The sequence below is a fragment of the Falco rusticolus genome, chromosome 8 (genome assembly GCF_015220075.1).
Source record: "Falco rusticolus isolate bFalRus1 chromosome 8, bFalRus1.pri, whole genome shotgun sequence".
Classification (NCBI taxonomy): domain Eukaryota; kingdom Metazoa; phylum Chordata; class Aves; order Falconiformes; family Falconidae; genus Falco; species Falco rusticolus.
Window position 1 is genome coordinate 24,751,202 of NC_051194.1, and position 26,534 is coordinate 24,777,735.

A 26,534-nucleotide genomic window follows, 5' to 3' on the forward strand; every position below is an offset into this window, starting at 1 on the left:
TCTTTACATCATTTGTAACTTAAAAGACCATTTTTCAAGTACTGTAATGTTATGACAACTCGAAAAGGTACAAAATTAACACAGCACATGAGGCACTGCATTGAACACATGAAAGATCACACCCTCTCTCCCAGGTATCATTATTGCATTTCAGTACAGAAATGAAAACTTTTTAATTAATTATTTAATTTAATTATTAACAAAAAAAAAGTAAGAACAAATTGTAATCGTAAAGCAGAGGATATCCTATTCTGGTGTGATGAGAAATAGGTTAACAAAGCAATAGAAGTGGTTTCATGACAAGTGCATTTCTCTAGGCTGCAGTTTGGAACAAAAAAACAGATAAGCACTTGAGGAAGAAAAACCCAACCATGCACTGAAAATATATGTTACACTGGATTTCCAGTGATGGTTTTGTGTTTAACATTTCAGATTAGGCAGGAACAGCAAACGCTCTGTCTTGACACCCCCAGGCCTGGCAAGTGCCTCATTTATACAGAAAGTGGCATCCGCACCCTGCCCAGCTTCCTCGCTCAGAAATAGAGCCTTCCCAATTATAGACACCTTCCTGATAAACATCAATGGAAAGCTGCTAATCAGATGGCTTGCCCAGAAATTACTCAAGACCGAGATGAGGACAGCAACGGCAAACCTATTGGTGCAGATGAATGAAACCCACAGCAACGCAAGGGAGTTTGTTTTCTGCCAACGTAGCCATCCTGCTGGTCACCTAATTCTGGAGACGAGAAGCCCCTGGCAATATCTCCAACATGGAACGTAAGAGAAAAAAGAAAGATTCTCTCAAGCACATGTTTACACATCAAGGTGTACATGATCATGCCAGGCTTGTAATGGATCAGTGTGTTACAGCACCCATGGTGACCGTAACGGTTGGGCATTGTTCTTAGAAGAGGGCAAGGCAGTGGGTTGAAAACCTTTCTGCACACAAAAAAAGGAAATTTCCTTTTTTTTAAAAATAAAATCAGTATTCAGAATTGACACTCCAAGGATTTAAAAATCAGGAAAACCTCAAAGACCAAACTACAGATTTAAGAATGACCATTACAAAGTCATTCCTGTAGGGTTTAAGCAGAATCAGCTGTATCACTCACATGACACGAGATGGATGCCTACCATACTTAAAAATACTTAGGGCCTCTTCAACGAGGAAGAAATTGGCAAGAAAATTGCTCACTAAACCAAAACTCTGTCACTGCACTTTTGGAGACACACTTAAGGTTAGTCCTCCTAGTTGTAATCTAGTTTAAGATGAATCAGGTAACACCTCAATACCTTCAGATGACTATTCCTCCCATTTGTAAATGGCCTTCCACGTAACATCTCACTGTCATACAGATAAAACCAGGCTACCGTCAGCTCAGCAGCAATGGTTTGATACACTGGACTTTCTAAGGCATAGTTTATTTCAGGAAGTATTGTTCTGGAAACCCTTTACTCCTGCAACAGAGGAAAGATGGATATACAAGCTTTTTCCTCAGTGGCTAAGAAAAGCTTCCCTCACTAGTAGAAATCACATTCAATGTGTTAAGCTGCACAGGAATACATTTTTAATTCAGGCATGAGAAAACTACTGTATATATAGAGCTCTCATGAATATAAAAATCTAATTTTGGTATTTTCCAGTGGACCTAATCTCTGTTTCTCATTTATTGATGATCTTATTTTCCATTCCGCTTGGGTAAATGACCACATGGAAGAGTATTTGGTGTGAAGCAAATCTCAAACTTGTGAAACTGTTGCTAGGGTTTTGTCAAACCCTGCTCTGTTTTCTAACCCCAATCAAACACCACATCTGGAGCTCTAACCTGAGGTGTCCAGAGGGCATTCAACACTTGGCCTTTCGCTGGGTTAATTAGGCAATCAATTAATTGCTACTAGGGGTGCGGGGGAAACACCTTGATGGATCCTGAGTAGGAGGAAGAAAATGTGTCCTTATTTCAATGCAGACTTGAGAAGCTTGGGGGTTGAAGAGGCGATGAGCAGCCAGACTTCAGCAGGAAAAGAAGACAAATACCCCCTAGCTTTTGTCAAACCTAGCTCATGGAATGACACCATAGGACTTTCTGAAGGGAAGTAGTAGTAGCTGGGTAGAAGCTAATACAATATTTACAACAGCATTCTGGGACAAATCTATCTCTAGCAGCAGCCTGAATTGCCAGAATATGATTTTCTGGATCTCTTCCAAAATACCATCTCCAACAAGTCAATATTCCAGATGAAGAAATGCATGCACACCCATTCTCATTAAAATATAGTGCTGCTAGACATCTCCTGAATATTTGGCCCCAATCCAAAGACAAAATCTTGACTTATTTTTTCCCCTTTATAAAACACAGACGATTTCTGTGATTGTGATTGATAGTGCTGCACTGACAAGGCGCAGAAGGCCATCTTCCTCTGGAAGGACCACAAGAGCCCTCGGGGAGCCGTCTGAGCTGCCCTTCCCCAGTTTCAAAATGCAAGATCCAGCATGAACGTGAGCAGTCCTGTCTTTTTGACTCACAAGGAGATCACGCACAATGAGAAGAAAGCGATGCGCGGCACCAGCAGCATGAAGATGTGGGATTCTCTGCAAACAGCATGGAAAAATGTAACATGCCTCACCAAAGCAACGGTTTAAGCTACACTGCGAGTCCAAGCGAAAGAAAGTCCTGATAAGAAGCCTGTCCTTCCAAATCAGGCAGTGGCACCAACACGTAGCAGTGGCAATTTGGAGCTGACTCAATGTCCTCTGAGGTCTGTCTTTTACTCAGAGTGATAGCTTGACATATACATTGTATTTACCGGAATTTTCAAAGAGGCCAGGATGACAGTGGAAACCAGATGGTGGATGACAGCTGAAAAAAGATCCCTACGCAAACAAGCTGTCTTGGCCAGCAGTGCTGTAAGGAGAACAGGACTGTGATTCTGACCGCTTGCATTTCCTTCAGGCCTGCAGAAGGCTGACAGCCAGAAAAAAAGAAGATGCACCGCAGCACCAAAGAGTTTCGAGAGTGCGCTAGTTCACCCAGACCTCCAATATGAAATGGTTTGTTATTACAGTGTCCAGGCTCCGAGGTGACAGGAGACTTTCGATGAGAAATGCGAATGGGAGCTGAAAGCTAAAAGGAAATCACAAGTTTGCTTCCAGGTTTCATAAAAACATGGTATTTTGAAACCTGGAAACCCAAGGCATCGTACGCGTTAGCTCAGTAAACAATAGTCCTTAATAATCAGCTCTTAAGAGTAAGAGTAGAATGAAAAAACCCAGGAGTGAGACTAAAAGCCATAAAAGCCCAAGACAAATGCTAGCTTCCAGCTCTCGCAGAGACAGACGTTTGCCAAAAGGTATTTTGCCAGTTGTTGAGAAAAAGGAGCCGTCTTTTTAATGCAGTGAGAAGAAATATCCAGAATGCTGAAAAAGTAGATCTATTGTTCTCTTAGAGTGTCAAATGAATGTTTTGGGAGTAAATAAATCGAAATTGAACAGGATATGCATTTTTAAAATTAGTACTTTGTGGGCTATAGTATTTTATTTATGAGCATTTTTATTTTGTTTTCTTTTGAAAGCAGGTTTGTTTTTCTGTGTGGATTTTATCTGTATTCCTTTTTTTTGAAGTATTGCTTGACAGGTATTCTTTCACCAGATACAATAAAATAAAGGGTATTATGAAATCAGTCTGTGTTCGAGAAGATTCACTCTCCCTGCTCACTTAAAATAAAGAAATTAGAGTGGAAGGTATTTATCATTAATATCTGAGCATTGTCCTATCATGAAAAGACAGGAACACGTATGTACACAAAAGTTACTGGGGCGGTAGGATATAGTTGGAGGACTATCTTGTTTTGAGTCCTGGTTTTTAAACAATATTAAGATTTGAACAATATGAAGACTTGTACAGCAAGCTTCAGTGGCTGTCCTCAGGAAAAGAAGTTGGCTGTGGGCTATTGATTTCCAACTAAACAAAGAGTTAGAAGCCATGTATCATTTCTGCAGCAGCAGCAGCAGCATTGTGTCTGCATAAAAATATGTAGGAAATGTAACAACTTCTTATACTGTGAATAATGCTCAGCCTCCTTATAAGCAAGACAATTCCAAGTGAAAGCAAACTATTGTAGCCTTCATAGATGCTAAAAGTATTTCTACCAAATCAAAGAACATTAACTACATACGTCTTTTCCTAAAAAACTGCACTTAAAAGAATACCAATTAAAAAATGATGATACAAATGCTATTATACAACGCATAAGAATAATTTCCCTATAAGAAACTATCCATTATGTATTCTAATATTTCAGTGGTGCCAACAGCACATTGCTGGGATTTGCAGCATAAAAATAACCAATAAAACAGTTGTATTAAGTACTTAGGAAGCTAAAAGTGCAGGACTTACTCATTAACACCTATAAAATGTTAAGAATTGAGAACAAATCAATGTTATAGATACCACTTTCTCAATTCTTACTTTTCTGCATCTTCAATAAAAGCGCAGCTAGCTTTATTTTATATTTGTATTTTCTTTACTGTTTGTTTTTTTTTTATTTAGAAAATTCGGTGTTTCTGAAACCCTTGCCAGAAACTCACATTTAACTCCTTGGCCATGTATTGAGCTTCTTGCTAAACTCTCCACCGTTTCCATCTTCTCCCCCGGTAAAATGCAGTAGCTCTTGCAGAAGAAAACTGCACAATCCTTTCAAAAAGATCCAGTGAGAGTGGAGAGAGGAAAGTTTCACTGCACGCCTTACCCTGAGATCATGAAGGTGTGAAAGTACTGAAGATCAATTAGGCATTGTAATTACCACTATATCTCAAATGGTTTGTGCAATTTCTACCGCACAGGGTCCCCAATCCACGTGCGAGGCCTCCAGAAGCTACTGCGATACTAATGACTCGGACATATGACCACACAGTTTACATCAGTGGCAATATTATCAAATTAACGACTTTAAGAGGCTTAACATTCCCAGAAGTATAATCGCTGATGGAAATGATATGACCTCATATTCCTTAAAAATCTGAGACACCACGTTCTTGCTTTAACTACATATTCCATCAATTACCTATAAACTTAGCACCAAGAGCTGTACATTTTTATAATTATATTCTCCATTTTCTTTTTGGAATGGAAAACATTTAAGATATTTATCTGGAATCGCATTTATTACGGTGCTTTCACTTCCGAAGAAACCATAATTCAGCTGTTAACCACAAACTACTGTCAGTTGGTCTCCTTATCGAGATCGCGCGCTCCCTTGAGACACCAGCGAAACCACAAACAATGGACCAATAAATAAAACATCCTTCTCGGCCCAGCAGAACCAGTTAAAAATGTGAACTCCTCTCATATACAATACCCCATCCGCACAGAAGGTGCTCTTCTGTGAAACAGATTTAACTGCCTATCCATAGTATCATGCTTATCACTGTAGCAGCTGAGTGTATTACTATGACTACCAGTGGCATAATGCTGCATGATAGTGTTTTTTTATTTTTTATTTTTTTTTACTTACAACAAAACAGCTGTAATGTTGGCCCTGTTCTTAACAGTGTTTTTCAAATTCTTGGGTTTACAGATTATTTTAAGGATGAAAATCACTGAGGACTCCAGCATGCAGTCTCTGCATCTTCTGAAAAGTGACTTAGCCAAGAAGGAGTCTGTCAAAATTTTGGGGGAAGGGCAAAAAGCCCAAAGCAGTTTCTAGGACAACAGAAAGCCTTAAAATTACGCTTTTTTTAAAGCTACCTGACCGAATTTCAGCCTTGGCTCTTCTCCTTGCCCTCGTCTTTTCCGACTATTGTGTTTTAGCATCACTGCTGCTTTTAAAATGACTTTGGGAAAACTATTCCGATGTGCTGAGCTGTTCACAGAAAGCAGAAGCAGTCTTCTAGTAAAAAACTGTCAAGGCAACAGCATGCGAATGAAGGGATAGTCTTTCAGCATTCTCTCAGCGTTGGCACTTAGCCTGATCTCATCCTGTATCGCTCCCCCAGTCACAGTTGTGGGAGATGCGCTGTAGATGAGGTAAAACATTTTACTGCAAATTTGGGAAACTAAAAATGGGATACAAAGCATTATTTCTTTCCAATAGTTCCCATTCCACCTTGTAGCAAGTCTTGGTGTTGCCCAGTGGTTCTGCTTCAGAATATTTTCAGAACACGGTGAGAGCTAAATATGTATGGGAAATCTGATCTAATAAATTAATTTCCTCTTCACAATAATATCTTTAGTAAAGTAAGACTCATATTTCTGCATTATTTTATCATTCTTATTCTTTTACAAATCCTCTGTTATTAATACAAGCTCCTAGAACAACGTATGGCAGTTAAAACACTAACCAGGTAAGTCCAGTTAAGTAAAAGACTGTGAGTTACAGGCAAATTCAAATGGTATGAAACAAAGCAACCCAAGAAAACCCCAAGCTGTGTGTCTAAGCAGGCAATGTGCTCGGTAAGTGGAGCTAAACAGAGCTGAACTTTTAATCTTGGTATTTACCTCAGAGGTAATGCCATTGTGATCCACAAACTAGGCCTGGCAGTGCCTGAAGGGGCCCAAACAGTAGATGAACTCAGAATATAGCTAATATACATCAATGGGATCAAGTTCAAAGACAAGGATGAATGATGTAGTAGCAATGTTGAGGTCTATGTAACTGCACCCCTTTCATGAAAGAGCCTCACGCTCAGAGCAGGTGCCCCAGGATGCAGAAGCGGCAGTGCGTGACCCCACCACAACCCTCGCGTGTTACCTCTTCTGGTCGTCACTCACCAAAACTCAACCAGCATAATGTGCCTGATGCAGCTATAAATAAATCATTCCTATATTTCCTTTTTCCACTTCTACTAAAATTAGAAGCTTACTCATTTCAGCTCCCTGTACCAAACAACTGAGTTAATTAAGTAGAGATTGAGCTGATTCCCAAGTTTTTCTAATTTGCTAGCACTTGCTAACAATAAACAATCATAAATAGAGGTAATTTGAAAAGAAAAGTCTATTCCACTTCCAAATTTTTCCTCTATTGTAACCCTCATGGTAGCAGGTATGTTTACACCGGCTGCACAAAAACCTATCGTGTGAACAATTAAGTTTTACCTAACAAGATTGCTGATACCTACTAAGTAATTCCTTTATGTTCAGAGAATGAGAGTGGTTTTGTTCATAAATCTTCTAATAAAAGTTTAAAAGAGAAAATAAATGAGAATCTTCATTTCAAAGGCAGGGAAGGGAGCAGACTCGACCTACCATACACGTCCCATGCCTGGAAACCTTATTCTTCATGGAGAACATTCTCCCCATTCTTTACAGTTCTCACCTGAATAGAAAAATAATCACTTTTTCCTCCCCAAAAGAGTTACAAGGGAAAATAAAGTAGAATGCTGAAAAGTAGTTCCAGATTTAAATAACAGTGATTCCCCCACCCCCACCACCAGAGAAAAGTCCCTCTGTATGTTTATATAAATGCTAAAACCTAAAATCAATAGAACATTTTAATTGTCTTTATAATTAGAAGAGTAGCTGGTTGGCATCCTGTCTAGGGGTTGTAGCAGTTTAATAAAAAATTTTTCTAAGACATAACAAGCCCCATAAAGGACGCCAGCCAGATAGTCTTCTGCTTTTAAGTAATAAAGTTCTACTGATTCTGTAATTCTATGAAATATAAAAGTAATTTTGGGGAGCAAGTCCAGAAACATGCTAGAATATGCCACTTTATACATATTTAATGTGATATATTATGAAATACTCCATCTTCTTTGATGCACAGGAAAGACCATTTTCAGAGAAAGAAGATCCTATAGTGTATTGATAACTACCACTACATCCAATAGTAATTTAACCTTTTATTCCTGTAAAACTTTATGCTGTAGGTTCCTCACATCATCAAAATACGGACGTGACTGCAGCATCATTCCCTTCCATCTAAAGCACTGACATTCACAGTTCTCCCAGAAGGTAAGGGAGAATACGTACCCCAAACTACGGAGAAACACAGGTTCACAAACTAAAATCTGAAACAATACTTTTCATCAGTATTTTCCATCTAGATTAAGGACAAATCCTTTTGTTAGGCTAAAGCAGTTCACTCCTCAGGGGACAGAGCTTTGTGCTACACAGGCAAAAAGCTACACAGGCAAAAAGCAAGAGGAACCAAAACATTATGAACAGCAGAGAACTGGGACCTGTCTCCCATCCACCCATGCTGCTGTAGAAGAGAAAAAACCCAGGCAGGTCTGACTCAGAAATGATTTTTCTCTGAGCTGCGATCTGATTATCAACAAGTTTCTGATTCTGCAGAAGGACAACCTCTGACCACTCCACTCTGCCAAGCTCTAGCCAACGGTCAGTTTGGCAGGAAAAAAAAAAAAATCTTTCCTGACTTCTTTAGGTTACACCAGGATTAAATCCTGATAATGAGGTTATATGATAATGTTTTATACAGATGCAGAAGTACTCTGGGCTGTGAGCGTGAAAGCAGGGCTGTTCTCTGTGCCACCTGAAGGGCGGTATGGGAGGGCAGCAAGAGGGGAACTGAGCTGAGCGGATGCTAAGGTCAGAGGCAACCACTATCATCATTCAGAAGGGCCCTATGGACACTTGGGTTGTGACATTCTGTTCGTATACTCAACACACCCTCTGCTAGAGTAGATCACCTAGTATTCTCGTCAGAACGAAACCACTCGTTCCTTCGATGCTGAATGCACCAGCTTTCCGCCACTGGAAGATGTTAGCAAATGTCTGCCCACCAGCCAAAAATTATTCAGCCCTCCACCTTTTCGGATAGTGCCCAAGAATAAATACTTGTAGGAACAGATACTATTCCTTGGCTACTTCTTTGAAAGAGCAGATTCCAGGGCATTCCCAAGTGCTGGAATACCTCGCATCCAGCCCGACTCCCTGGCATGTGGTCTCCTGACAAGCTCGCAGTGTGGGAGGTGAGCCTGACTTCAGGATCTTCTGTAAAACAGAGGAGATGTTGCCTCGGACTTACACCCCAAGGTCTGATCAATAACCCCCCTTATCAATTTTGCTGTCCTCCTTTGAAAGTTCTGTACCTTTCACGAGGAGTGACCACTTGCCGGAATGTCACATCCTAATTCTGGTTTTCTGAACTATATCCAGAGACAGGAGCATCCCCAGTTCCACTGCATATTCCAATTTTTATGTTTCCAAGCAAGGATCCACTCAGTTGTTTTTTTTTTTTTTTTTTACATCACTGCTCTGACAGTTTGCATTAAGTCTATTAAATCAAAGCCTCCTAAACCCCGTCCTTCAGTCACTGTTTTCCAAGGCAATGTTCCATTCCCAATTATATCACACTGTACTTGGCTGTATTAAAATAAATTCTGTTTGAGTGGGATAGAAGCTCCTCACTGACTGTTATTGGTCCTGCGCGCTCCTCCTTACTTAATTATATTTTAGTATTTTCTATTCTGTAAATTTCAGCAGTAAAAATTACTCTTTTGAGTCTATGGGAGGGATATTGCTTTTGTTTGCTAAATCTGCTCTTTATTTGTCACTACTGAACTTCTAGACCTAGAGTTTCTCATATTTCTGACGTTCAGATATTTGAGACAACTTATCATCTTTATTTCTGTTTGCTATGGTTATTATATTAGTTCCCTTGATTTCCCTTATCAGCCATATATAGCTTTTACTCCCAAACATTATTCACTCATTTTCATCTAGCCCATCATTTATGCATGTTGCATTCTTAGCAGGATTTGTGTGTTCCATGTTCAACACACAGAGAGATTTTCTACAAGGAGAACTTCTGGACTAAAGGCACATGGTAAGAGCAAGAAAAAAAATAAACGAACCAAACTCTGCAATAAAATACATCACACAGTGATGCAGTCAAAAAGAACAAATTTTCAAAAAGAAAAGACAAATCCAAAGAGAGGCAAAGTGGCTTACTGAATAAATCTTAAAACTGCAAACTGGATTCTACCTTCAGCTTGTTTCAGAAGTCCGAGGGCTTGATTAATGAGGAATACAGTGTCAAAGGTGACCAGAAATATTAACACCACTCATTGGAAAAAAAAGAGTTTAGAACCCAGTCTCCTGGCAGAAAATGGACTCTTTTCAAAGGGACAGCCCTACATAATCTATACAGCTCTGTTGCTAGCTCTCCTATAAGGCACCTGTTATTAAACACTGTTTGTAACCCAAATACTATATAACTGAGAGACTGAAATTGTTAATAAAAATTAATTTGAGCATAACTGGTTTTCAAGGGCTCAAACCTGAAAAACTGCAACAGCTTTCTACTGCATAAGCAGAGATTTTTATTTCTGCATTTATTAATTTTTAATTCCATCACACTCATACTGAAAGTTACCTGGAAACTAAAGATACTATCTGCGGAAGAAGAAAACAAAAGCTAGAATAATAAAACTTGGTCCATGCGGTTAAAATATAATTAAAAGCTTAGGTAATAACCAGCTATCTAATTGTGGTGATTCTCCACATTTTTTTCTCTCAGGAACTATTTTCTGATTAGTAGCTACTTTGAATGCTGGCACAGAAGCAGAAAACAGATTTAGCAATTAAAATACTTCAAAACAAAGCACAAAAAAAAAAAAAAGGAAAAAAAAAGAAAAGCCACAAACTCCAATACGAACACAAGAGTTTCCTGAAGACATCTTACTCAGCTAAACTGCTCTGGCAAGCGTGGTTCTCAGGGCATGGCTGACACTGCTCGGCTCCAGCCCCCAGAACGAGCAACTCTCTGTGCCTTGGCACACAACAATTCCCAATAATTCCTCTTACCTGACACCGAATGACGACTGGTAACTAACTTTTCTTTTTAAAAGTTATTATTCATGCAATATATTCAACATTTCACACTTGTTTCACGGAAAGAATGCTTCCACCCTCCTGCCAACACAAAAAGCCCCAGTCTGGATTTTCACAGGCTACGGATTAGATTTAAATCTTACGCCTGAGGCCTGCACGGTGGCGATGACTCAGGCAGGAGGCGGGATGAAGGTTTATGCGCCGTTTTAGGGCCTTGCCCCTGGGAATAACACAAAGATATCAGAATCTGAAATTTCATCTCAAAGAAGAAAACAGGTTTCTAGGCTTCTAGCCATCACGGATATTTAATAAAATAATTAACTGCAGGTTGTGTGTATTTTGCAAGCATCAGAACTACAGGCACGAAGCCCTTCGGTAGTGAGGAACAGAACATATTAAAATCTTTCTAGTCTTTGCTTGCGCAGAACTATCATTTACCATTTACATAAGGAAAAAAGTGTCACTTTAAGGCCCTATAATTATAGCGCTAGAATTCTATCAGCTATCTCCAGGGTATTAAAAGTACCATTCTGTGGAAATACCACAGTGGAAGAGAAGTCCTGAGTGGGGTTCTACACGTACTGCTTCTCCTACACTGAGGAGAACGGAATTGGCTGTTTATGTCAAAACTTTTCTTCATGGGGCTTTGACACATGCACAGATTTGTTCTGTCAGATTTGTCTTCTCAGGAAGAAATTCAGCTTGCCTGAGGACAAGGACTGGCAATACAAGCAAAGGCTCTGATTAACTAACAGGGGAATGCTGCCAAGCTGTGCCGTTGGCCCGAAGGCAGCTTTCACCAGTGCTCCCAGTCACCACCCTGCTGAAGCTACGGCATAAGGCTGGGGCAAACTGATGGAGCAGAGGTGAGAAGATCCCGCACCGGGATGAGCTTGGATTCTTGGTCTTTGAAGACTACTTTAATAGTCTTTAAGCAACACTTCATTGATAACTTTTATGTAATGTAAAACAACTGTTAATCTCGAGCCTTTTCAACCTTACTCCACATGGGGTGAATTGCTACAGCTCAGCTTCTTGATGGTAACTGCTGCTGCGCAGACTCTTATCTCACATCACATTCAGTTTTTTCTGCTCTCTGGAGGGCGAGTTAACGTGGTCCACTGCTGCAATAACGTCACAGCTTTCTTCAGCTGGGTGGACAGTGACAATTCAGAAGAACCCATACCTACCAGTGCTCCCCACCGAGCTCCACAGAGGTGGAAACCCAAAAAATCCTTGCTAAAGGCATTTTCTAGTATGCTTAGAGGGACACGGAAACAAGCTCCTAAGGCAAACCCAGACCTTTGTTCTGTTCAGAAGAGAGTACAAAGTCTCAGAAGAGACAGAGTACATCAGGAAACACTCCCCTCTTTGTCAGCATGACAAGGCAAAACAGCCATGCAAGGATTAATAGCGGCTGGCTTGCAACACAAACCACCAATATAGCTAAGGAAAAAAAAAAAGCAAGCCTTTTTTCCCCAGGAATGGAAAGAGAAACCCTTAAAAGTCATCAGAAGCTGTGACCAGCATAATATTAGAAAATTATTTTTATGTAATTCAGTTTTTATATGATTCCATTCCATATTTTAAGGAATAAACAGCTCCCTTGGAGGAAGCTCAGGAATACATATCAGGTTCTTTCTTGGGTTAATGAGGGAGGCTGCTTGCATGCTTACAGTCACTTTCATTTGACCTGATGAAGTTTAGCTATGATTGTATCAAACACACATTTTGAAAGTTAACCAAGCTGAAAGACTTAAACATCAAATGGAAGGTTTTCTTTCTGCTTAAGAAATATCACGGTACCATCTTCCAAAACCGTATACTTTGTTCAACCAGTAGTAGTTAAATGAAATACAATTTTTTGAGCTATCTCCCTTTTAATGTTTAAACAGCAAGGAGACAGTAACAGCAGCGTACCTGTTTCCTCTCCAAGTCTTCACTGACGAATAAACCAGGAAATCTCTATACTCTTCCAACTGAATATACAGTTAATTCACCCATTTAATTACCAGCTTAGTAAAATTATCATGATAAAGGCAAACACAGACTCGGCATTCTCCCACGCTGTCCCTGAAACGGGTTATTTTGTAAACTTCTGTACTCCTAGTATCTGGTAACACCAACACTTTAATGCAAGCAGTAAAGAACACATGCATAGCCCGGACATACACTGCTAGGTTAGCCACAGCATTCTAGGGTGGAAGTAGCAGGGTTTGCTGCGAAAAAAACCCTAATTTATTTGGGCAAGTGATAAAAGTGTATGCTTGGGCATATACAAAAGTGCATGGATGGACTTCATGTAGAATGCGTGGCAGTTAAAAGAAGCAAGAGTTGTCACAGTAAGGAGGCCAGGATGATTTTGCTCAGATAAAGGGAGATCTATTTTAGCTTACAATTGTATTTTTCTTACTTGCGTTGTTGTTGAGTATGTGGATATCAGCATGAAATAGGCATACTCTTCATATTGGTAAACTCAAGTTTAAAAAGCAGATGTGTAAAAGGAACCCATTTAAAAACAGTCATCATGTATTTCCAAGCAGTCAAACACAGGGGTATCCTTTTAAAAGGAAACATACCTGCTTCAGGACTTGTTTGATTACAGCTGCTAACAATGCTGTTTGGTATCACTGGCGTGGAGGATGCCTGGATTCTTGACTGAGGTGGGTTTGGATGTAAGGAATTTCCTAAAGCCATTCCTGACTGACTGAGCATCCCACAGTTCCCGCTAGCCTGCATCTGATTTATTAAACCTGCAAGATGGTTGGTTGTGCCCGGGCTAGTACCGTGGACAAAGTTAGTGTTTGTGTTCTGGCAGTGCACACCTTCCCCTCGCAAGGGTAAACTCTGTGCCAGCGAGTTCTGGAGACTGCCAGAGTTCATACTGGTGTCTGCAAAATGCATCTGGTTACCAGAGCAAGGTAAAGCAGTATTTGAGCTCCCACAACTGGTGGTACTATTGCTGCTCATGTGAGAGCTTTGACAACTCATGGACTGAAGTAGCTGGGACATAGAACTGATGGGAAAGGAGCTTTGACTTTGCTTTCTTATCAAATCAGATCCAGCTTTGGAAACTCCGGAACTGTCCAACTGAGACTGTCTCAGCAAACTCAACACCGTAGTGGTCGGCTGCTTTCGTTTTCTCAGAGGATCTTTTTGCTGAGACATCAATTTATCTCTCAGTGCTGCTCGGCCGCTTTGCCCTTCAGTCGTTGGTAGAAGCACATTGGCAGCAGGAGGGAACATGGTATTTAAAGTGCTATGTCCTTCGTTGTTGCCACCACTGGCAACAGGTCCAGAATTGCTACTGCTGTTACTGTTGTTACCAGCAAGTTTATTTTGATTTGCTAGCTGTGCTTTGGCTGCTGCTGAGAGTAAACTGCTTGCTGGAAAAGAGGCAGCATTGTGCTGGTTCAAGATCTGATTTAAAGGCATTCCCAGCAAACCAGGCTGACTCTTCAAGGAACCGCTTCCAGCCGATGCAGTAGAAAAAACTGCATTGTTTGGAGGATTTAATACATTACTCATTCCAGCAATTAATGGGTTAGGGATGTCCTTGTATTGATTAAGTCCATCATGTTTGGTGGAAGGGCTAGATGGCATTGATGGTCTCGGTGACCCTATTGTTGACCTTGGAGACCTGGGAGGAACTTTAATACCACTACACGATGACTGTGGAGCTACTGGAGGCAGCAGGAAGTTTCCATGATCTGATGATGTGGAAGAAGAACGTGATCTTTGGGGAGAAGCCTCGATCCTTCCAATCCCGGATCCCATCATATGAACTGGGGACGTCACTGGTGAAGGAGAAAGGGAAGTTGAAGCAGAATGCTGAACTCTTTGAACATGACTTCCATGGTTCATGTGACCAGGTTTTACCGTTGGCAAAGGAAGATTACTTGGCAAAGGGACGACAGCAGGAGGCATGCTTACATTCATCACAGGTACCTGAGAGTGGACATTTGAATGGAAAGTAGTTGGGTTAATGATAACAGGATTCTGATTCACTGGTTTGCTAGGAATAGGGTCAAGTATGCCAAGTGGATCCTTTTCTGATGTTAATGGCTTTTTCTGAAGAGCACAAGAAGGCGGTGGAGGAGGTGGGGGTGGACCTTGGGGCGGTTTATGGTGAAACATTGCTCGTGGTATTTCCATACCAGTTGAAAAATTACACATGGGTTTTTTCATTACTGGGCTTTTTGTGGTCAAGGTTGGGGAAAGAGGTATATTAGTCCTTCCAGCCATTGCACAGGATGACTGTATGGGAGAACCATGTAGCATTACTGATGGTGGAGACAGAGGTGTCCTGTTCATGTGAATAGGACTAGAGTTGGGTGCTCCGTGAAAATTGGGATTGTTCCTTGTGAAAACATCAGGGCTTCCAAGTGGGTCAGTCCTAGGAGAGATTGAGCCATCTCCGTATATCTGTGATCCTGATGAAGCTGGACTGGGCATCCCACCATGACTGCCACGATACGGAGACTTCTGTCCAAGTTCATTACTACCCAATCTCTGCCTAGGATAGACAGAATGAAGTTCTTGTTGCTGGCTTCCAGCCATTTCTTGCACGTAAAGCCTACCCATGGCATTAGATGCCCCTATCATCAACTTGAAAGGAGTCTTACATTCTGGCATCACAGAATTTGTAATTCCTTCATGTGATTTATTCCTCATTGATCTTGGAGTTGCTGCTCGAGTAGGAACTACTGGAGTTGCACCTGATATTAAAAACACAACAGTTACTGGTTTGAAATCTGTTGTCACACATTTCAGCGCAAAACTACTGCGTGTGAAAATATTTATAAAAGCTAGAAAGCCTCTTGGCTAAATTTTTGCCTCAACAGAAATAATACCTAAACCATCAAGTAGTTGCTGGAACAGTGCATGCTACCCTATTACATAGCGCAGCAGTACAGATCTCCATATCCCAGATAAAGAGTGCATAAATACGGACAACTTTAAATCTTTGTCCTTCCCCTCCGTCTTTTCTTTCTAACCATCAACTCGTGTCCTACTCCTGAACCTCCAGCATCACCGCTTTGGGTACCGCTGGAAGAGCTGGCGGGAGGAGCAAGCAGGGGATCCCTGTGCAGGGAAAAGGAGCCTCTGGCGCCACCTATCGAGTCCAGGAGGAACAAAGCCCAGCAAGGGCTCAGCCCAGCTTCCCCACACCCCACCGCGAGCAGGGTCCTGCCCCAGCTGCGGTCCCCGGTGAGGATGCCGGGGGAGCCATGCCATACAGCTCCGGCCCAGATGTCTGTTCAGCCAAGCAGGCCACTGCAGAGACCGAGGCTGTGCAAGGCAGGACGCAGCTACTCCACATCACTCGCTGGCACCGAGTTCCAGTCCTCTGAGTTCATCTGGTCCTGGGAACTGCCTTGCTGAACACGCAAAGACATACATTATATCATGTCCTGTATTACTTTCCCTGCAGCTTCTGCAACGAGCTTTGCTTGGGGTGAAGATGCTTAATTTAAGAAGGGGCTCTACCGTTTGTTTTCAGGATAAAAGCCTTGGGGATATTTGGATATGCAGACATGCGAGCCTCCCCGCAACAGAACCCCCCCAGTAAATCCTGGCTTTGACACTAGACATTCCTAGAAGCACAAGACCACTTTCCTTTTCTGTCCACTAATACCAGTTTTATTTAAAAAGATTTTTTTCAATGTTTTACTTTAAGAACACCATCACAAGCAGCTCAAGTCTGGTGGACTTTCTGCCAGTTCTACTGCTCTGGGAAATTGTAATTCAGCTTGGAGTGCTTGGCATGCAGCCTCTGAATATGCAAACTTAAACTTGGATAATGAGCTAGAGATTTCATGTTCAAATGAATTCAGAGGTGCCTTTAAATTCCTCAACTCACAAGAACCCAATTCCCTTCTTTCCTCCAGCCTGGCCATAGGAGACAGATGGCACTGACAATCCTGCCTTCATCCTATTTGCTCAACCGGCTACATCATGACAGAAACAAACATATTACCTTTCCCAAAATACAACCAGTGTCTCATTTAGGGGACAAATCTCCAGAATGAACTGCAAAACAAGTGTGTACGAGAACCCTCACCTTGAATATTGGACCAAAGAAATAGTGAAATGTAACTGTGCATAAATGAAAAGACATTTTGTTTACAAAGGCAATTTAGGGATATTTTCTTCTTTGCTTAATGCACAAAATTCTGATCAACAGAGAAGGCAAGGCCACATAAACATGACTTGTGTCTTTGATATTCAGCTGGTTTTACCTCCTTCATTTTGCTAATTTTTTGAAAACAGAAATGTAGTTTGAGTACTACCCATAAAGAATAAAAAAAAAATAATAAGGAAAACGCATAGTCATTTGGGAAACTGCACTGTTTAAAAAACCCAAACCACGACATTGAAAACCCCAATTTTTAAAAGCTTTAAAATCGTAAATAGCAATTTGAAAATGCAAGAGCACATCAGTACTATGAACAGCACTGGTATCGTAGCATTGGCTATGTATCTGAAATTTATTATTTATTTTTATACTCTTAAAAACTTTCCACTATGAAGTCAAGCTACAGAGCAGCCAGCAATTAGCCAGCTATTATTACAGCAATATAGGGGTGCAAAATATCTCTCAGATTATCAAGGGCCATTTCTCAGAAGTTGCATGCATCAGAGTATATCACTATAACATCACTATAAACTTAACCGAGCGCTGTCTTAAAAGTAACCTTCACTCCTTTGTCCTAACCATTTGGACTTGTAAGACTGCTTTGGAACCTTTCCTTGTAATCCTTACAAAGCACCTAACTGACAGTTTCAGTTTCTATGCCACTCTGGTTTTGTAGCTGTTTCTTTCAGTGCTAACTTTGTCCTTTAGCTGAAGTAGCTTTATTTTCTGGTGCTGATTCTCCTGATGCCTTTATTGACGGCAATCGTATCTCCTTCAAGCCACCATTTTGCTAGGTTGAACAAGCTAAACGCTTTTAGATGACTTTCATAAAACAGGTTTTGCAGTTCACTAAGAGAAAAGCCTCTGCTCTATTTCAGCTTGAGTGCCGCCAGCGAGAACAGCGGCGGAGGAAGGCAGTAAGCATACAACGGCGTTCGTACTTCCTTCTCTCAGAGTCACATTGATCTGCACCATACTGCCATCTGGTACTGCTCACAGGCATCTTTGATCAGCTCAATAATTTACAGCTAATAGCTTTTTTCACTAGTCCCCAGGTGAATAACCTTACAATTAACAGGATTTGTTGCTATACCTTTTCTTTCACTCCAGGTCTCAATGATCCCCTGGTTTTTCAACATGTTTTGATCCTCTCTTGATTTGATAATACCTGTCAACTTCATCCATCAACAAATTACCTCATTTTTTGTTGATATGGATAATGAAAACGCTAATCCGGGTTGGTCCCCAAAAATAATCCTTGAGAAATTACAGTGGAGATCTTCTCTTTCTGTATATTCTGCCTTGCAATACAATTTCCCATTTAGCCAAGTCCTTAGCCACATTCTAATCCCTTTATAATCACTTTATTCTGCTTCTCTAATTTCCCATGTGACCGAATATCAGACATATTACTACAGTTCCAAAAGATGAGAGCTAATGTATTTTCTTTGTCTAGAAAAATCTGATATCTTTTCCAAGAAAATCATGCTCTTAGTCTGGGATGACCTGCTTTTTAGACTCATCTTCTATCTACCTACATCTCTCTAATTACTACCTCTATTTTTTCCTTGAATCTGTTTACTGTTGCACTCATAGATACATAAAACTTTTGGGGGTGCTTCTGCATATTAATTACATATATCTAAAATTAGGTAATTGAATGATTCTGCAGGATTTTACTCACTTGTTCCACCACCAGGACTAGTTAGAACTAGTGAAGGATGCGGTGCTTCCATGCTTTTATGAAGTGTAGCCACAGCAATAATTTTCCTTTTATGTATGCATAGTTTGGTGACATCTTCGTCCGCTTTAACATCTTCAGCAGTTCTTTGCTTCACAGCAGCTCCAGGATCAAAGTTAAAGACCTGAGAGTAAAAATTCCAACATTTAAAATAATGATTATAGGCAGCAAACTCATGCAATATACCTAAATCAGAAATTTTACATAGAATTAGATTTGCCTCTGTTCCTTAGAGCTAGCTGACTGCTCCTACTTGCCCAAGAGATACCTTTGCAGTTGTTTCAAAATTATGAATAAAAAGTGAATGTATTTATAATAAGTAAACAGAGTCATGGAAGTTGTCATCTAGCAACAGAACTTTAACACTCCTCAGTATACAGCGTAGGGAGAAAAAGGAGAAAGGACCCATGTGTGTTTAAGAAGAAAAGTTTACCATTTGTGTATAGACCATGAAATTGTGAAGCTGACACTGAAGCTATCACCTAAGTCAGCGTCTCACTCTGATTCTCACATGTTAACATGACTCTGTCGACAGTAGGTTTCCAAATAGGAAAATGTTCAAACACCATAAACCCCAAGTCAGATCTTTTCCATGAGGGGAGAAGGCAGAGGGGAGATTCATTTTGTATTTTATGGTATATCTTTGGGTGTATACCACTTACCTCATTTTATATATATGATCTGAACAGAGATTAAGTCATGGCATAGCACATCAGCTGACATAGTTAGCTCATAAAGATCATAGCACAGAGATCAAAAATAATGCTTTTTTTTTTTACCTTGGGAAGAACAAGAGGACATTCTAGGCCACACTTGCATGTTCCATCAGTCAGCAAGTAAGTCTTCACCTGCTCCAAGCAGGATAATAAAGACCCACTGGGACTGTAAAGGAACAGAAATGATGAATACAAGTTATCTGATAGGTTGTGACTTCTATCTCCCAGCCTAACAGCTCGCATAGAGTGTGTTTAAATTAACACAGCTAAGATTTCACATTTTTGTTTCATAGTACTTCTTGCTTTTAGTCCAGAACGCAGATGATACTTCTAAAAAACAGCCAAAACCCCCACAAATTTTAAGTATGATTTTATTATAGAAAGATAAACACATCAAGTGCAGAAAGAAAAGAAACTGAGACTACTGATATTCACATCATAGTCCTGCTTGAAAGCCTTAACTACTGCCTAGCTATACTAAGATTATTTTTCTCCCTCCTCTAAAGTATAACACACAGGCAGAATGCAGTCCCCATGGACCTCCCCCCCCTCCATCACATCACTGCAGTTCCATGCAGGCATGACAGTCATCTGTACTTTTCAGGACTGGGACCTAATTTAAAAAGAAAAAAAAACACAGAAGTGTCTTTGGAGAAGTACGAGACAACAAGAAAAGGGGGCACAGTAAGAAAACTGTTTGGGGCTGGGTCTCTTAGTTTCATAAACAGTTTGGTTTCATTCATTCTCACTCAAAGTGAGAAGTTTTACACCAAGAAGCCGGTCCAGTGAGTTTGTGATAAACTGCACTTGGATTTCTCTAACTCCCACCAGAAAATCATTATCTTCATATCCAAAAATAGGACACTGGAAATTCTGTTACGGCAAAATCACTAATTCATAAGATGAAAAAAGTTCTCATGTCACAAGCTTCTAACTTCCAGATTGCTCTTTATTGCTTAGCCATCTAAACTGTTTATCAGGGAAAGAATACGATAATTTATGAGGACTGGCTAAAACACTGGTTCTTAATGGTAGCTTTAAACAGCCCTTATTTAAAAAAAACCCAACCAACTTAAGTGGAATAGTTTGGATCATGAAAACAGTCAAGAGTCAGAATTCCAAACTATGACGAACTTTCGTAGTTAAAACCCGATGTATAAACACCTAATTCCGCACCAGAACTAAGTCACATATAAAGCAACATATGCAACTGACATTAATAAGTTATGCTGACAGTTTAAGTAAGTAATTTATTTGCCAGACTTGCCCTGAACTAGTTATTTCAGAGACAACTGCCCAGGTTGAATATGTGTAACAGTGACAGTTCTGAGGGTAAGCAAGATAAAAGAGCAATCTAAAAATAACATTACAGGTATGAAGTGATAGATGGGTCAGAAAGTCTGTCTTAAATTGAAATACTGAGGGAGCAGGGGGAAATTACCCTTTATTTTTATTTATTTTAAATTCAGCTATAGACTGATTAAACCACGGTGCTACCATGATCACATTTTAACTCTGTGAGTATCACTTGTCCTCTACTTTGGATCCACATCTCCAGTGCTGGCTGATCGCTTTGGGTTTTCCCAACCTGTTCTGACTATGCACACAGGAATGACTGCTCACCCCAGGCAAGGTCCACACCTGAAGATGTAACAGCTACTCGTGCAAGGAACTCATGGCGTTTGCTCTACGCTGTCTCATCTACACACAGAACCTCTACAGACACTTTCTGTGATGCTTAAAAACTTGCGTTTAAAGGTGTCCCTGGGAAAATGCTCTGGAATCAGGATGCCATTTTATTCAGTAAAAAGGGCTCACTGAGCAGCAAAAGTAAAGCTATACCATCAGAGTTCATTTCCCCCCCTATTTTTAGAATAAAGCAATTTTAAATAACCTTCCTTGGCATTTGGTTTGCCTGCACACCCATCTCCAGTTCAGGCCCAAGGAGATATACCAGAGCCCAGAAACGACAGACCTGCAAGGCACATCTGTAGTACACCGACGATCAGTGGTGTAAAGGACGGTCTGGATACTCACGCTTATCAGGACTGCACAGACCAGTCCACCAGATCTGTGGCATGTGGGATTCAGCATCCCTACTGCACATATACGCATGGTTATTTCTCCATAAGAAACAATAAAAATTTTAAAAGGCCCATTTTTTCCTGTTTCTGCCTTGTTCCTGGGCAGACCTATGTAATTGCGAAGTATCTTGTGTGTGCACAAATTTCCTCATACTGCAAAGGATAATCCACAGCTTCCTATCTAAGAAACTACCAGGTTCTTTTCAGAACATAAGGTCATCCAGAAGTTTTAGGCCTCCCAAAGAAGCAAGAAAGAGCAGATTATAAAATATATTAGGATCTGTTACTGCCAGTTGTGAAATCTGTTCCTATTATTAAAGAGCTTTTCCCAGTTCATTCCCCTGATGACTACTGACGAACAGTAAACTGAAGAGGAGATTTAGGTCTTACTTTAAGGCAGTGTTTTACTATGAAAAGGAGAGACTCAACTCACTGCTTTTACCAGGTGATAAACACTGGTTAGTTAATGCTTTTAATCCAAATAAACTGTTGCCAGCTGACAGAAGATGCGTGCTTTATAAGGAGGCACAAATAGAATGAGTCCTTACTCAGCTGGGATCATCTATTCTAGTTAAATCACGTCAGATCTTAATATATACACTAATTTTCCCTCGGATAGCTTTTGAGTCAATATTGTTTGACCTTTCATTCTCTCGATAAATGCCGTGCGTATTTTCAGGGTGGTTGTTCCTCCAGAAGGGCAGTGCAGCACCAGAGCAGGTTACCCAGAGAGGTTGTGGAAACTCAGTCCTTGAAGATGCAGCTGGCGAAAGCGAGGGCTGACCTGATCGAGTGCTACGGATGCTCCCCGTCAAGCAGGAGGTTCGACTATTTGACTTCTGTCCTTTCCAACCAACGTGTCCTACCCTGCGCTTTTCACCGAGCAAGAATGTAAGAGCTGTGGACCATACTAAGCGCCCCTCCTTAATCAGAATGGCTTAGAGAAGGCAACTAGAAAAGTAACCCTTGGGGAAAAAAAATGTATGGGCAAAGCTTGGGAGGAGGGCAGAAATAATACAAGCTTCCCCCAGATGAAAAAGGCAACTGGTAAGCTTGATTAATAGAATAAATACTGTTTTGTGTGGGCAATTCAGAACAGAAATATTAAGTGAGTCGTCCTGAACAATGAGAACGTATCTAAAAAGAAGACAGAAAAGCAAGTAACTGTCAGAATTATACCAAATTTACTAGTTAAAAAATGTTAGTCACAGGTTTGAAGAAGCAGCACCAGCTTTCTGACCTGCTTCTTATAGCGGGATAAAATGAAGTTCAAAAGCAGGTAGGATCATCAGGTATATAAAAATACCAAAGCATTGTATGTCCTGATGCCTGTCTATAGAGATGACAGGAAACAACACAACCCACAACTTTTTCTTTCTCATTGATTTTTAACTAAGGCAGAGGCCCAGTAAATTACAGCTGTAATGAGAAATACAAGGGGAAGGCGATTTATCTTTGACATGCATATCACTGACATGGATTTTGTTTGATTCTGCTAATTGAGAATATAAACAAGAAATCCTGGAATGCATTTGATCTTTTATGGTAGTTTAGTGTAAAATTGGAGTATGCTTTGACTCATTAAAGAATTCTGTATTGGTAATACATAAAATGTTGTGAAGATGTGGTTATTTTAATCACAGAACAGTGGAATAAGATTAAGCAAATAACAGACTAATAATCACTTAAACTTCTGTGATGTGAAACTGATGTACCCATATTTTGTTAAAGATAACTTTGATCTTTTTTCCAATAACACTTAATTTATAGTCTGTTTGTCTGAACAGATTTATTTAATAGTAATTTCAGTGTATTTCTTCGTGACTGTTCCAGGGTAAAGCAAAAAAAAAATATCCAATAAGCTAACAAAATAAAGAAATAAAATGCCTAAAACTTTGGATTTAGGCTTGTGTTCCTATTTTTTCTACATAAGAAACATGGCGAATCCATAGAAGTAAATCTTGCTGGAGAATGTCAGCGATACTAAACACAGAACCTTCACAGGGCATATAAAACCTGATGTTTTCTGCAGCAACTAAGAAGTCACAGTATTTACATTTCCTTTCAAAAGAGGGTAAGTAAAACACAAAAGTGTTATGGAGACCTGGACCACAAACCCAGAAAAGACTTAGGCAAAAAGAGCTACAGAATGTCAGGATAAAGTTGCATGGCATGAACCGAGCTGAAGGCTTGTTGCTGATGGAAAAAGAAAGCCCCACTCCACCTCACCCGCCACGAGCTGTCTGCACGCCTGCTCACCACTTGGGATTCGACCAGCAAGGGCTCTGACAAAAAGCCTGTACTGGTCCAAGGAGAAGGCAGTGCCTATGCATCTGGGAGCAGGCAAAAGACAGCAGAGGTTTCTCACCATCTCAGATGTGACATATCACTAAACCTCTGGTTAGTTTAATTGTAAAAAGTTTGAATAATAAAGATAATAACGAAGGTTAAATCTGCTACTGCTTAGCTTTAAAACCCATATGACAATAATAAGTAATAAAGAACTATTGACGCCTAAAGCAAAATGTATAGCGAGGATTATCAAATTTTCAAGAACAAGCAATATCAGATTTGAGAGTACGTTAAGGGCATGCAAATGGCACAACTGACACAAGCGGACTCCACTAATAGCAGAAAAAATGATCACGTACTTCAAAGGAGCAAGCCCTTGAAGTTTCTGAGTACAAAAGATGAGCTGAGTCACTCATTTACTAATCCACACCTTCTGGCAAAGCTACAACAAAACCAAACCCAGCAACCACCTCAGATAACCTTACCTGATATAGAGCACTCCACTTTGGTCCACCCGTCGCTGCCAACCAACGGGAACTTGCACTGCTGGTGGCCCTCCATCCGTGTCCCCTCCGTCACACTCCTTTCCACCATTCATTTTTCTGTTTCTGTTTATGAGTCTTCAAAGATATCAACAGTAAGATGATATCCTTTTACTACATGTCATCATGGCCTCCCGAAGGCAGCCATTCAGTACACCTTTCCCCAAACTGTACAAAGTGCATTGGGAGGCTCCAGCTCAGTTTGAAACCAAGTCCTTAAAAGTGGCCATTTTTGTTAATGAGTCAGTTTCCCATTATAATCCACATTAAATATGCAATGTTTAACTCCTTATATATTCATAAGGATGAACTATATAGATAAAAATTAGTGCTTCCAACCTGGGAAAATCATAATTCACCAATCCTTTGTTACCTGTCAAAAAGGAGAATGGGGAAAAGGAGAATTTCTAGTTCAACAGCATGGCTCCAAGCTTGATGACTGTCTAAGATAACTTGTATTTTGTGAAAGCTCGTCTCATTTTTATAAATATGAGTCAGATCTAATACCTCCAGGTATTATACCCTTTATATGCCACATTCTTTTTGTTTTCTTTTTATCTTCCGTTCATTATCCAAGTTGTCTTCTTGAGTTTCTTTCATGACTCCCTGGCTCCAATAAAACAGTCTGAAAAATACAGATATAGAAAACACATGAACCATTTTCTGAAGTCTTCCAGCCCAGTTCAGTAACTCATGAAGATCTGTACAGCTGCATCCATTTAAAGAGCTTAGAATCAAAATTTAAAATTTTAATGGAACCATCAAAATAAGGTTTAGAGTAAATATAATCCTGCTAGCACATTCTATTTCTGTGTGGATGCAAGGGAGCTACATCTTAAAAGCTACGAGACTGCAACAGTTACTAAACAGTTAATGCACAGTGTGGGTAAATGAAGGAATGTATCTTTTAACTGAGTAGTTTCACATATGCTTCTGTTCAGAATTATCAACAGATGACTAGCTCAATTAATGCCCTTTAAAAATTGTTTATAAAACTGAATGAATGTAATGTGAAGGAAGCTGCTTCTAGGGTTGATAATATCCATAAAAATGAAAAAACCCTGCAGTTAGACTAAATTAAAACAATCACCTTACAAAGAATTGTATAATAAAAAGGGAAAAGCCAGCATCAATACACTGATCTCAGAATACCTATGAAACAATCTGAATATCATAAGTGACAAACCCCCTCTGTACGATTACACTGTATGAGCAAATCTTCATGACAGAAGTTCAGAATGATGTGAACTGTGCTATTCCCCCCAAACAGTTTTTCAAGTTGACCAGGTGAGACTTAACTCTAGAGATTGGACATTTTCTTACGGTGAGACAAATTGGAATATGGGATTCAAATAGAAAATGTGTCAGAAAAAACAACAATCCTAGAACTCAAACATAAGATGGCATTGGTGACGGTTGTAGTAACAATGCTAAAAGGTTTCATTCGGAATTGCATGTCAATTCTGCTTTATTCCTAATGCTAATGTTATGCTAACACTTTAAAACATAGTAAATGTTACTGTAGACCTGACCAATTTTACTAAGAAAAGGTTTTTTGAGATAGAAATGGAACATAAAGACTTAGAATCCTACAACAGTTCCAACAATAGTACCAACAACACATTACATGTATATTTAACGTCAACAACAGCTTCTTCCTTCAAGACCACTCAAGGAAGACTAGAGAAGCATAAATATAGTCCTCGAAAATATTCCCTTAAGTACAGTTATGCAGTACATTCTCTTTAGATGTGCTACTAATAAATTTGAAGTTCAAAAGGCTACATAAATGAAAAAAATAGCCATGCTATTTACAAGAACAATGGAAGAAAGGAGCTGGCTGGACATACAACCTTGACTAAGGTGAATGGAATCTAAAAGATAGCATGTGATTTTCAGAATAAAGAGAGCGATTTTCTGCAGGACAAAGCCTTCTAGAACAGCCTGGCGCTGTTTTGCAGGGACCTCTTTCAACTTTCCTGTACTCTGGCGCACTCCAATAGGATGTAATCCTTGGCCAGCTAAAACCAGGGAAGGGATGAGGAGACTACGTTGAGATCCCGCTCACTGACAGCGGAGAGGTGACGGAGTACCAGCTAGTGAAGGTTAGAGTGAATGTCACATGAAACACCTTGCCACCTCTCATATGAAAGCAATCTACCCTTTAATCTCTAAATCTGGTACACAGAAAAAGGATTTGGAGAGCACTAGGCAACAGTTCAGGACT

General features: G+C 40.1%; 1 protein-coding gene across 10 annotated transcripts in view; it reads right to left on the reverse strand.

Moving 5' to 3' along the window:
- Positions 1-26,534, reverse strand: part of MBD5 (methyl-CpG binding domain protein 5) — a 149,365-nt gene that overhangs the window by 24,977 nt on the left and 97,854 nt on the right. For 6 of the 10 annotated variants that reach the window (XR_005105627.1, XM_037396356.1, XM_037396355.1 and 3 more), the window contains exons 6-9: positions 24,251-24,932; positions 19,453-19,555; positions 18,617-18,797; positions 13,373-15,511 (exon numbers count right to left, since the gene is read on the reverse strand). Coding sequence is in view for 9 of the 10 variants with exons in the window: in XM_037396356.1 (XP_037252253.1) it covers positions 13,373-15,511; positions 18,617-18,797; positions 19,453-19,555; positions 24,251-24,363 (2,536 nt within the window). In the remaining variant the exon portion in view is untranslated. The remainder of the gene's footprint in view (positions 1-13,372; positions 15,512-18,616; positions 18,798-19,452; positions 19,556-24,250; positions 24,933-26,534) is intronic. The other 4 variants (XM_037396354.1, XM_037396352.1, XM_037396353.1 and 1 more) reach the window with 4 other exon arrangements.